This window comes from Bombina bombina, chromosome 4 (genome assembly GCF_027579735.1).
Source record: "Bombina bombina isolate aBomBom1 chromosome 4, aBomBom1.pri, whole genome shotgun sequence".
Classification (NCBI taxonomy): domain Eukaryota; kingdom Metazoa; phylum Chordata; class Amphibia; order Anura; family Bombinatoridae; genus Bombina; species Bombina bombina.
The window spans coordinates 905,209,576-905,223,558 of NC_069502.1; the positions used below are offsets into that span (position 1 = coordinate 905,209,576).

General features: G+C 39.3%; 1 protein-coding gene across 1 annotated transcript in view; it reads left to right on the top strand.

Annotated features, from left to right (window-relative positions):
* The first annotated feature begins 483 nt into the window (after positions 1-483).
* SLC22A2 (solute carrier family 22 member 2) overlaps positions 484-13,983 on the top strand; it is a 106,122-nt gene continuing 92,622 nt past the window's right edge. Inside the window, exon 1 of the mRNA XM_053709276.1 lies at positions 484-900. Coding sequence (XP_053565251.1) covers positions 484-900 — 417 coding nt within the window. The remainder of the gene's footprint in view (positions 901-13,983) is intronic.

Consider the following 13,983-nt stretch of genomic DNA (forward strand, 5'->3'; position numbering starts at 1 on the left):
TGCAGCTTTCAAAATTTGCTTAACGGCTTCTCTAGGGAGTTTAGGTGAAGCACAGTTTTCAAAAAGAAGCAAGAGGTGTTTAATGTCCTTTGAATTTTCAGATTTAAATTACAAGAATAGAGGGCAAAATAAATAATAACATTATATTGCAAAGTCATTTTACTACACGTGATTAAATATGTGTATTAAAATCTCTTTATATGTATTTACATAGAGGGCATTTATAAAGCATAAATGTGTTTGAAAACATAACCAACATATGTAGTGCACCACATACCACACAGACACAAGCACACTTTGATTTATGCTGAACTACTCTTAAACCATTGGTTAGTGACTTATAAACAGACAGTTTAACTGAATGAAAACGATATTGTGGTTCGTTATATATTAATATCTTTCGGATATACAGTGTGACTAATGCTGGAATATCTATCAAATGCTGTAGCTTCTGAAACTAAACAAGATCTTTTCTAAACAAAAATGGCAACTTTTGATGACATCCTGGAACAGATCGGACAATTTGATTTATTTCAAAAGCAGTTATTTTTCATCATGTGTTTTATTTCTGCAGTTTTTAGCCCCATCTATGTGGGTATTGTTTTTCTAGGTCTTGTGCCTGAATTCAGGTGCGCAAACCCAGGGGCTGAGGATTTACGAAGCAAATGTGGATGGAGTTTGGAAGAACAACTGAATTATACAGTCCCGGGGCTTTATGACTCAACAGATCAGTTGTATATGAGCCAGTGTTTTCAATATGATGTAGACTGGAACAGAACTTCTCTGAGTTGTCTAAATCCATTGATAAATATTTCTGATTCTGGTGAAAGCAGAGAGCCCATTATAAGCTGTAGAGATGGATGGGTTTATAACACTACAGGAGTATCAATTGTAACAGAGGTAGGTTTTTCTACAAGAAACTACTAACCTTTGATAAGCTATGAAAAATTTAAAGTTAAATGTGTTTTTGTTTCTTGTATCTAAAATAAGGCATTTTAAAATGTATTAACACTTTTTTAATGTATTCTATTATAGAAGTCAATGGAGATCACAGAAAAAAAAATCTAACCTATTGCTTGTGCGCTAACCAGACATTAGTTATTCATATTTCACCTCCCAGTGTTTTTTACTTACAGAACAATGTAATTATTAGTGTAAATGCATACTGTATATATGTACAGTATATATATATATATATATATATATATATATATATACACACCTGTATATCTATTCCTATATTAACATTGTCACATATATGATTGTCTACTTACATTTTATAACATTTCCTCATTTTGTTCTTTTTATTTTTATATATATATATATATATGAAAATACAAAAAGAACCAGGATGGCACTATAAATGAATTACTATACATACAAAGTTAATGATGCAGGTTATAGATATATATCAAAGACTTAAACATTAAACAATAATATGTCATAAGCAGTTATAGTCCAAAAAATGGCTTAAAATACCCCCCAGATGAATGAACAAAGTGAAATATAATTGCTGGTAAAGAGTCTCTTCATATACAGCCCCCACTCAGATGTACACTTACTTCACAAGTCCTCAATCATATGAGGTAAGGATGATTTGTATCGGTAAGATGCTTGGCACCTCTCAGAGTATGGAACAGGACAGCCAGAATTCAGATATCTCCTTGGTGATAATCAAAGAGGGATGAATGTCAGCAATCTGTAATGCCTTGTCACTTGAATACTTGCTCAGATGCAAATCTGTTTAATAAGTGCTAGGCTCCCACTTTAAGTGCAAATGTAAAGTATCCAAAACGCAGCTAGTTCCACATTGTCACTTTGTTTTTCTATATCTATATATTCTTCAGGTTAGTACTCGAGAAAAAAAGTGAAGGTGGTCGCAATATCCTACCTCCAGATGTTAACGTGCCTGAGTCTCACATTGGAAGTTACTTTTTTACTTTCCACTTGAAATGCCAGGGCAAAAATACTAGTGCTATTGATGTACCTCGAGAGTAATAAGCACTCAACAGTGCCGAAAATTGTATTGCCCCATTTATAATCTAGCCCAAACTTTGCAGGTTTTCTAAAGATTCCTGTGTTGGTTGCAATTTGCATTTGCTAGCACTAGAGGGGGCAGTCATATACATTTAAACTACATTACTTAACCCCTTAACGACCAAGGACGTACGCCACACGTCCTCAAAAAAAATACACTTAATGACCGAGGACGTGTGGCGTACGTCCTTGGTCTGTAAAGCAGCTGGAAGCGATCCTGCTCGCTTCCAGCTGCTTTCCGGTTATTGCAGTGATGCCTCGATATGGAGGCATCCTGCAATAACCCCCCTTGGCCATCCGATGCAGAGAGAGCCACTCTGTGGCCCTCTCTGCACCGGACATCGATGGCCGGTATCGTTGGTGGGTGGGAGCTTACGTGGGAGGCGGGTGGGCGGCCATCGATGCTCTGTATGGAGTGGAGGGGGGCGGGATCGGGGGCGGGACCCACGGGGGCGCGCACGGGAGCGCGCGCATGCACAGGGGTTGGTGGGCGGGCGCGTGCACGGGGCGGGAGCGGGTGGGAACCGCTACACTACAGAAAAACATAAAGTAAAAAGTAAAAAAAAAAAAGAAAGTTTAAACTTTAAAAATATAATCTAAGGGATCTGGAAGGGGTGGGGGGTTGGTCTTGGTGGGGGGGGAAAGCTACACTACAGAAAAGGGCTTTTTTTTTTAATAAAAAGGCACATTTTTTGCAAAACTGGGTACTGGCAGACAGCTGCCAGTACCCAAGATGGCGCCCATTAAGGCAGAGGGGAAGGGTTAGAGTGCTGTTAGGTGGGGGATCAGTGAGGTTGGGTTCTAAGGGGGGATCATACACATCAGCATATGTAAATATGCTTTTTTTTTTTTTTAAAAAGGGCCAAATACCTTTTATTTTAGTACTGGCAGAGTTTCTGCCAGTACTTAAGATGGCGGGGACAATTCTGGGGTGGGGGAGGGAAGAGAACTGTTTGGGAGGGATCAGGGGGTCTGATGTTTCAGGTGGGAGGCTGAGCTCTACACTAAAGATAAAATTAACCCTGCAAGCTCCCTACAAGCTACATAATTAACCCCTTCACTGCTAGCCATAATACACGTGTGATGCGCAGCGGCATTTAGAGGCCTTCTAATTACCAAAAAGCAATGCCAAAGCCATATATGTCTGCTATTTCTGAACAAAGGGGATCCCAGAGAAGCATTTACAACCATTTGTGCCATAATTGCATAAGCTGTTTGTAAATAATTTCAGTGAGAAACCTAAAATTGAGAAAAATTTAACTTTTTTTTTAATTTGATCGCATTTGGCGGTGAAATGGTGGCATAAAATATACCAAAATTGGCCTAGATCAATACTTGGGGTTGTCTACTACACTACACTAAAGCTAAAACTATCCCAAAAAGCTCCCTACATGCTCCCTAATTAACCCCTTCACTGCTGGGCATAATACACGTGTGGTGCGCAGTGGCATTTAGCGGCCTTCTAATTACCAAAAAGCAACGCCAAAGTCATATATGTCTGCTATTTCTGAACAAAGGGGATCCCAGATAAGAATTTACAACAATTTATGCCATAATTGCACAAGCTGTTTGTAAATAATTTAAGTTAGAAACCAAAAGTTTGTGAAAAAATTTGTGAAAAGTGAACGATTTTTTGTATTTGATTGCATTTGGCGGTGAAATGGTGGCATGAAATATACCAAAATGGGCCTAGATCAATACTTTGGGTTGTCTACTAAAAAAAAATATATACATGTCAATGGATATTCAGAGATTCCTGAAAGATATCAGTGTTCTAATGTAACTAGCGCTAATTTTGAAAAGAAATGGTTTGGAAATAGCAAAGTGCTACTTGTATTTATGGCCCTATAGTTTACAAAAAAAGCAAAGAACATGTAAACATTGGGTATTTCTAAATTCAGGACAAAATTTAGAAACTATTTAGCATGGGTGTTTTTTTGTGGTTGTAGATGTGTAACAGATTTTGGGGGTCAAAGTTAGAAAAAGTGTGTTTTTTTCCATTTTTTCCTCATATTTTATAATTTTTTTATAGTAAATTATAAGATATGATGAAAATAATGGTATCTTTAGAAAGTCCATTTAATGGCGAGAAAAACGGTATATAATATGTGTGGGTACAGTAAATGAGTAAGAGGAAAATTACAGCTAAACACAAACACCTCAAAAATGTAAAAATAGCCTTGGTCCCAAACGGACAGAAAATGGAAAAGTGCTGTGGTCATTAAGGCGTTAAAGGGACACTGTTAATAATTTTTTTCTTTTTTTGATTCAGATAGAGCATGCAATTTTAAGCAACTTTCTAATTTACTCCTATTATCAAATTTTATTCATTCTCTTGGTATCTGTTTTTGAAAAGCAAGAATTTAAGCCTATTTTTGTTGAACAACCTGGGTTGTTCTTGCTGATTGGTGAATAAATTCACTCACCAATAAACAAGTGCTGTTCATGGTCTGAACCAAAAATTGGCTTAGATGCCAAAAAAAATTGGGTTCAGTGTCTCTCAGCAGCAGACTGCAATATCTTCTGCTGTGTATGTCTGGCGTGTTTTTTTTGTTGTTGTTGCAGTTTTTAACCCAGGTTGATGTGCAGCTCTAGGGCCAAACTGGCCTAGAAGGTATAACACAATTATGATTTGGCATAGTTTACATTTCCCGTGTGCTCGCCTTCATTAATACAATACTATTCTATGTAAGCTAGATGACAATGCAAATAATCATGGAAGTTGCAGTCCTGGGGGTAGATTTACCAAGCAGCGGATGCTGCAATCTACCCCCGAAGTTTCCAGCTCGCTTAACTTAAGAAGCAGCGGTCGTAAGACCGTTGCTCCTTAACTCGTCCGCCACCTCAAATACGATCGGGATGATTTACACTTCCTGCTAGCTGCCGCGAATGGGCAGGGGGCGGCATTGCACAAGCATTTCACAAGAAATGCTTCTGCAATGTTAAATCCCGACAGAATTTAGCGATGTTTGGCGAACATGATTCGCTGTGCGAGTCATGTCCGCCCGCCGCATGATAATTCGGCCCCCTGGTGTCATCTTGCACTCAGGGAAAGCGAGAAATTGTACTACATCTCCCTTGGTGTTCTTTGAGCGACTGGTCTACATAGCAACAGGTTGTTTGTGTGTTTACAATGTGAGAGTCAGACATGGGACATGATTAGCACGGGGTAGAAATAACATGCAGCGATAGGTATGCGGACATGAAAGAAGTGTGAGTAACCTCATCAAAGCGGCATTCTCGAATAAATAACTCCACGAGCTTCATTATAAGGTTGAGGTCAAGGTGAAAAAATTTGCTTTTTAATTCTACTAATTTTCCAAAATGTAATCCTCGCTTTTTTCCTGGGTGCATTAGCACCCTTAAATTTAAGCCAGATGTCTAAATTTCAGGGTTTTGAAATCCCTTGTGTTAGCCCTTATTCTGCTGAATAGTCACCGCTCGTCATATATTTATAGCTGCTTGCAGGATTAGTAGAAACTCACATAGCTGCTTAGCCTAAAATGTAATGCATACACTGTCTTTTTACAGCAGCGTGCTCTCATACTGCTCCTCTTTCTGCGCATACTTGCAACACTTGACAGGGTTACAAGAGCGTGCTGCTGTTAAAAGATGAATAAAAAATACTGCCACGTTCAGCTCTTCATAGAATAAGATAGAAAACTGAAATAAAAAAGAGAAAGAAGGCGCTCCAATGGCAGAATAATTTCAGCGTTTAAGCCCCCTAACTCAGATCCCCCTGATATCGGCTACTCACGTAGTTTAAGCACTTATCTCAAAGTGCAATAAAGGCAGTCTGGGTCCTCAAGAGCTCCCCAGCTAGCTCACCTCTAGCCACAGAGGAATCAAAGTAGGTCACTTATGTGGATGATGTGGAAGTCCCCCTCAGATAATCATGGAGGAACATGCTTTATGAATGGGCTCTCAAGTCCAGTCATATGACCTCATTTTGCTTCAATGATTCGTGTGATGTGGATACCTGAGTGTAGAGTGATCATGTGCAACAGCCTTTTCCATTGGCCATGTATTGATCACGTTTTAATTCTGTGCTGCTGTTTACAAGCTCCACATAAGTTGTAGTAGGCGTGAAAAACGTTTAGGGAAAGGGAATGTAACCACAGTTTAAGTTAAAATAATTGATGTAATATATATATATGTAATAAATATGTAATATATGTAATAAGTTTGTATATTAATTTTGTATATTTGTTATGCACACAATGTATGTACTAATGATTAAGTCATGTGTTGGCTATATTCGTTAATGAATTGATTATGGCAGTAGGGGTATTTATACTAGGTCACTTTTGTAAGTTTTATCATTTGCAGTTTGAAGAAGCTGTATATAAAGCATATTCAGTGCATGTCCCAAAGCTGGCGATATGCCTTTATGCAAATGCAGAATGTGTTGGGGGTGGGGGGCTAAAACATATTCTTGCACCAGGGCCCTCTGAACATTAGGTCAGCCACTGAGTGGTAGTTATGGGGGATATTTATCAAAGCGTCAACTATGTTGCATTCGCGGGCATCAATACACTCGCCAAACATCGCGGATCTGAATACGATCTCCTTATATATATAAAAAAACGTAAAAAACACGTGCATCAAGTGCGGTGCGAAGAGCATCAGACTGGTGTTAACTAACAGTCATCGATGTTGTGGCTATTCGGGCTTTTCCCAACTTTATTTATACCATTTCATTTGTTATGTCAGAAATCTTTTGCAAACATATTTACATGTCCCGAAGTTCCTTTTTTTGTTCTAAACAATGTTGTCTGTCATATCTCTATGTTTATTTATACCACTATATGTATATAGTGTAAATGTATTATTATTCTGAGCAGGAATACTTTCGAATATAACATGTAATCAGAGTATCATATGTATTTATTTGCAATCTATGGATATTTTAAAGGGATAGGAAAGTAAACATTTAAGTTGCACTAGTGGGAGCTAGCCGCTAATTGGTGCCTGCACACATTTGTCTCTTGTAATTGGCTAAATAGATGTGTTCAGCTAGATGCCAGTAGTGAAATGCTGTTCCTTCAGCAAAGGATAACAAGAGAATGAAGCAAATTAGATAATAGACGTAAATTTGAAAGTGCGACAAGTTTGGGGCAAAACTTTGCACCAAATATGTAGAAATAATATTGTCCCCTTGATTTGTAATGAGAGACAAATTTGTAGCATAATCCATAAGTAGTAATGTATTTTTAATTTTTATCCCTATATCTACTAGTGCACCAAATGTGAAACAATAATATTGTTTGATCTAGAAAGGGTATACAATTGTAATAAAGTTTCTAATTTACTTTTATTATGTAATATACTTCATTCTCTTGCAGCATCGGACATAATCTTTCTGTGTTTTCCGACTCCCATTGAGTTCTATGGCATCCGCGACCTGAAGGGTGGCGGATTGAAAACCAGGTACGCTGAGTCGGAAATGATGCGAGCGTAACTGTAGAAATTTTGATAGTGTCGAATAGGAGGGCGAATGAACACGATTCTGCTCAAATTCCACAGGTTTTCAACTCGCATCGATTTGCGTCGGATTGAGATCGCTGGATCGTATGTTACGTCACAAATTTCAACATTTGCAGATCTTGACGCTTTGATAACTACGGCGGATCAATCTCGCGACAATTACAATGTGGAATTCAAGCGTATTTTCGTTTGATGCTTTGATAAATATCCCCCTACGTCTCAATTATATATGAAAAACATGGTAGCAGAAACTGCTTCTTTGTAGTGTCTGGTTTTAACCACAGAAGTATCAACTGAGTTTTTTTTGTCTCTGTAAAGTCTACAATTAGTTGAAAAGCACAAGATATTAAGTAAACCCTAGAAAAAAAGTAGTATATCCTGACCAATCACAAGTGCACTTCTATAACATGGCTTTTTAAAGATAATAATGATTTCAGATATATAAAAGACTGAGGCATAGGGCAGCAATAACATTATGAGTAAAGGAAGTTACAGATACACAGAGACCATTAATTCAGTGAATTTATTTGTAAAAGGTAAGGCATGTTTGTATTAGAAATTCCAACCAATGCTGACAAATGTTTCAGTGGAAAAGCTAAATTGTGAAGTACTGAAATGGCAACCAGTGTGTGTGTGTAAATGAGAGGTAGACAACCCATAAAGTAAGAGTAGCTTATGCTTGAATTGAAATTTAGATGTTGGATATCAAAGTCTCCATGTTGTTGTTACTAGAGCCAATTGAGTCTGAAAGGTATGTACCACAAAGCATGAACTGGTGCAAAAGGACTGAAAATAACATATGGAGGTGCTACACTTTATTGCAGGGATGTCTGCTGAGCATCAAGTGGGACCATTTCTCAGGACTGCCCAACACTCTGATCAACTTATATAGGTTATGTAGAATGTTCCATGAATCTTTGTTGAATCCAAATATATATTTACATTTTTAAGGCATATCACTATCCACCAATAAAGATGACCATAGAGAAACTCCAACCTCAAATATCCCCCACCCAAGGGATATCTAACATAAACAAACACTTCTCCCCATCCCCAGACAATACTCCAGAAACTAAGAATTTCAATTCAGATTTAGTGAGTAGAAGATGTAGAATGTTTATAATCTATATTATAGCAAACGTGCAAAGAGGCATTCCTTGTTAAAATTCTGAAATCCACAATTCACATGTAAAATATATATATATATTACAGATTAAGAAAGTTCTTTTAAAACCAATATGAACAGCATGCCGTCCATGACCTTGTCTACAAACATTTTTACCAGAAACCTTTATTGTGTGACTGGTATGACGCAAATTCAAGGTGTGTTTTAATGATGAATGATAAACCCATCTAAAAGGAATGGTCTAATACTTCAAATTAATAAAAAAAATCCAGAAAGCTTGCTAAAGTATGCAAATATTCCAGGATGTGAGAATGGGTGATAGCTGGGCTATATACATATAAAGGAACAGCATTCACAAATCCTGGAAAATTTTATTTTAGCCAACCCAGTTCATATCCCATGAAAGCAAGTTGATAATAAAAAAGGGGGTAACAGATCTAGGGCTAGATCAGTAAGTTTTTTTTTAAGTTTACTGATAAATGGTGAGATTGTTGTTAATCAGTTTTATAAACATCTGAACATGTAGGCCAAAGCCCTAAAGCCCTAGACATACAACATATACACCAGGTGGTTTTATATGCTAGTCTGCATCTAAATCAATTACAGGATAGTATTGTTCTAGGGACGTGAGTGACTTATAGCTATTATGGCACTATATATAAGATTAGTGATAAGTGAAATAATCATAAGATGAAGATGGATTGGCATTTAAGCAATGTATAGTTTAAAGGGACACAAAACCCAATTTTTTTCTTTCATGATTCAGACAGATAATACAATTTTAAACAACTTTCCAATTTACTTCTATTATATAATCTGCTTCCTTCTCTTGTTATCCTTTGCTGAAATGTTTATTTTGGCAAGCTCAGGAGCAGCAAAGAACCTAGGTTCTAGCTTCGGATTGGTGACTGTATATATATATACCGATTGTCATTGTCTCACCCATGGGTTCAGTTAGAAACCGGTAGTGCATCACTGCTCCTTCATCAAATGATAGCAATATAATTAAACAAATTAGATAATAGAAGTAAATGAGAAAGTTGTTTAAAATTGTATTCTCTATCTGAATCATGAAAGAAGATTTGGGTTTCATGTCCCTTTAAGGAGGAAAACCTGAGATAAATTAATACGTACAGATGTGTATTCAGGCTTTGATGATTTGTCGAGTCATTTGATATACGAACAGCTGAATACATTATTTTACGAAACTGACGAAATACAAATGAATGTTTTTTTGTGTTTTTTTTTTTAAATATTTTTAAAATATTTTTTATTGAGGGTCAAGCAGATACAAATACAAATACAGTTCGCACAGTTAACATAGCATATAAGTTAAACAATAAGAATAACAAGAATGTTAGGATACAAAAATCATATGTAAGGCTAAAGCTCTTGGCATAAGTCCATGTAATTCTCCACTAGGAATATCAGTTAAATGCAAACTATTTAGGGAGCAAACCTAACATCACCCTCTTTTTCCTCAGTAATAGTTGGGCCACTCCTGGGCTCCAATGAATTTGACTTACTAATCAGAGGATTTTTAGATAACACAGGCCACTTTTGGGTCTGCACTAAACTCTCTCCTTCAAATGCCTTCCAGGACCCTGAGTAGGTCCAGAAATCAGATACAACTATTAAAGGAGGACATATAAAATATCATGATATAGACTCACAGTAGTTACTTTAGTGACAACTAACATATTGTCAAAAGAAAAAAAAAAAAAACAAAACATAATTTATGCTTACCTGATAAATTCCTTTCTTCTGTTGTGTGATCAGTCCACGGGTCATCATTACTTCTGGGATATAACTCCTCCCCAACAGGAAATGCAAGAGGATTCACCCAGCAGAGCTGCATATAGCTCCTCCCCTCTACGTCAGTCCCAGTCATTCGACCAAGAATCAACGAGAAAGGAGTAACCAAGGGTGAAGTGGTGACTGGAGTATAATTTAAAAGATATTTACCTGCCTTAAAAACAGGGCGGGCCGTGGACTGATCACACAACAGAAGAAAGGAATTTATCAGGTAAGCATAAATTATGTTTTCTTCTGTTATGTGTGATCAGTCCACGGGTCATCATTACTTCTGGGATACCAATACCAAAGCAAAAGTACACGGATGACGGGAGGGAAAGGCAGGCTCATTATACAGAAGGAACCACTGCCTGAAGAACCTTTCTCCCAAAAATAGCCTCCGAAGAAGCAAAAGTGTCAAATTTGTAAAATTTGGAAAAAGTATGAAGTGAAGACCAAGTTGCAGCCTTGCAAATCTGTTCAACAGAGGCCTCATTCTTAAAGGCCCAAGTGGAAGCCACAGCTCTAGTGGAGTGAGCTGTAATTCTTTCAGGAGGCTGCTGTCCAGCAGTCTCATAGGCTAAACGTATTATGCTACGAAGCCAAAAAGAGAGAGAGGTAGCAGAAGCTTTTTGACCTCTCCTCTGTCCAGAGTAAACGACAAACAAGGAAGAAGTTTGGCGAAAATCTTTAGTTGCCTGCAAGTAGAACTTGAGGGCACGAACTACATCTAGATTGTGTAAAAGACGTTCCTTCTTTGAAGAAGGATTTGGACACAAGGATGGGACAACAATCTCTTGATTGATGTTCCTGTTAGTGACTACCTTAGGTAAGAACCCAGGTTTAGTACGCAGAACTACCTTGTCTGAGTGAAAAATCAGATAAGGGGAATCACAATGTAAGGCTGATAACTCAGAGACTCTTCGAGCCGAGGAAATAGCCATTAAAAACAGAACTTTCCAAGATAACATTTTTATATCAATGGAATGAAGGGGTTCAAACGGAACACCCTGTAAAACGTTAAGAACTAAGTTTAAACTCCATGGTGGAGCAACAGCTTTAAACACAGGCTTGATCCTAGCTAAAGCCTGACAAAAGGACTGGACGTCTGGATTTTCTGACAGACTTCTGTGTAACAAGATGGACAGAGCTGAAATCTGTCCCTTTAATGAACTAGCTGATAAACCCTTTTCTAAACCTTCTTGTAGAAAAGACAGTATCCTAGCGATCCTAACCTTACTCCAGGAGTAACCTTTGGATTCGCACCAGTATAGGTATTTCCGCCATATTTTATGGTAAATCCTTCTGGTAACAGGCTTCCTAGCCTGAATTAGGGTATCAATAACCGACTCAGAAAAACCACGTTTTGATAAAATCAAGCGTTCAATTTCCAAGCAGTCAGCTTCAGAGAAGTTAGATTTTGATGTTTGAATGGACCCTGTATCAGAAGGTCCTGTCTTAGAGGTAGAGACCAAGGCGGACAGGATGACATGTCCACTAGATCTGCATACCAAGTCCTGCGTGGCCATGCAGGTGCTATTAGAATTACTGATGCTCTCTCCTGTTTGATTTTGGCAATCAATCGAGGAAGCAGCGGGAAGGGTGGAAACACATAAGCCATCCTGAAGTTCCAAGGTGCTGTCAAAGCATCTATCAGAACTGCTCCCGGATCCCTGGATCTGGACCCGTAGCGAGGAAGTTTGGCGTTCTGGCGAGACGCCATGAGATCTATCTCTGGTTTGCCCCAACGTCGAAGTATTTGGGCAAAGACCTCCGGATGAAGTTCCCACTCCCCCGGATGAAAAGTCTGGCGACTCAAGAAATCCGCCTCCCAGTTCTCCACTCCCGGGATGTGGATTGCTGACAGGTGGCAAGAGTGAGACTCTGCCCAGCGAATTATCTTTGATACTTCCATCATTGCTAGGGAGCTTCTTGTCCCTCCCTGATGGTTGATGTAAGCTACAGTCGTGATGTTGTCCGACTGAAACCTGATGAACCCCCGAGTTGTTAACTGGGGCCAAGCCAGAAGGGCATTGAGAACTGCTCTCAATTCCAGAATGTTTATTGGAAGGAGACTCTCCTCCTGATTCCATAGTCCCTGAGCCTTCAGAGAATTCCAGACAGCGCCCCAACCTAGTAGGCTGGCGTCCGTTGTTACAATTGTCCAGTCTGGCCTGCTGAATGGCATCCCCCTGGACAGGTGTGGCCGATAAAGCCACCATAGAAGAGAATTTCTGGTCTCTTGATTCAGATTCAGAGTAGGGGACAAATCTGAGTAATCCCCATTCCACTGACTTAGCATGCATAATTGCAGCGGTCTGAGGTGTAGGCGTGCAAAAGGTACTATGTCCATTGCCGCTACCATTAAGCCGATCACCTCCATGCATTGAGCTACTGACGGGTGTTGAATGGAATGAAGGACGCGGCATGCATTTTGAAGCTTTGTTAACCTGTCTTCTGTCAGGTAAATCTTCATTTCTACAGAATCTATAAGAGTCCCCAAGAATGGAACTCTTGTGAGAGGAAAGAGAGAACTCTTCTTTTCGTTCACTTTCCATCCATGCGACCTTAGAAATGCCAGAACTAACTCTGTATGAGACTTGGCAGTTTGAAAGCTTGAAGCTTGTATTAGAATGTCGTCTAGGTACGGAGCTACCGAAATCCCTCGCGGTCTTAGTACCGCTAGAAGGGCACCCAGAACCTTTGTGAAGATTCTTGGAGCCGTAGCCAATCCGAATGGAAGAGCTACAAACTGGTAGTGCCTGTCTAAGAAGGCAAACCTTAGATACCGGTGATGATCTTTGTGGATCGGTATGTGAAGGTAAGCATCCTTTAAATCCACTGTGGTCATGTACTGACCCTCTTGGATCATGGGTAAGATTGTCCGAATAGTTTCCATTTTGAACGATGGAACTCTTAGGAATTTGTTTAGAGTCTTTAAATCTAAGATTGGCCTGAAAGTTCCCTCTTTTTTGGGAACCACAAACAGGTTTGAGTAGAACCCTTGTCCTTGTTCCGACCGCGGAACCGGATGGATCACTCCCATTAATAACAGATCTTGTACGCAGCGTAGAAACGCTTCTTTCTTTATCTGGTTTGTTGACAACCTTGACAGATGAAATCTCCCTCTTGGGGGAGATAATTTGAAGTCTAGAAGGTATCCCTGTGATATGATCTCTAGAGCCCAGGGATCCTGAACATCTCTTGCCCAGGCCTGGGCGAAGAGAGAGAGTCTGCCCCCCACTAGATCCGGTCCCGGATCGGGGGCTCTCGGTTCATGCTGTCTTTGGGGCAGCAGCAGGTTTCCTGGCCTGCTTGCTCTTGTTCCAGGACTGGTTAGGCTTCCAGCCTTGCCTGTAACGAGCAACAGCTCCTTCCTGTTTTGGTGCAGTGGAGGTTGATGCTGCTCCTGTTTTAAAGTTCCGAAAGGGACGAAAATTAGACTGTCTAGCCTTAGCTTTGGCTTTGTCTTGAGGTAGGGCGTGGCCCTTACCTCCTGTAATGTCAGCGATAATCTCTTTCAAACCGGGCCCAAATAA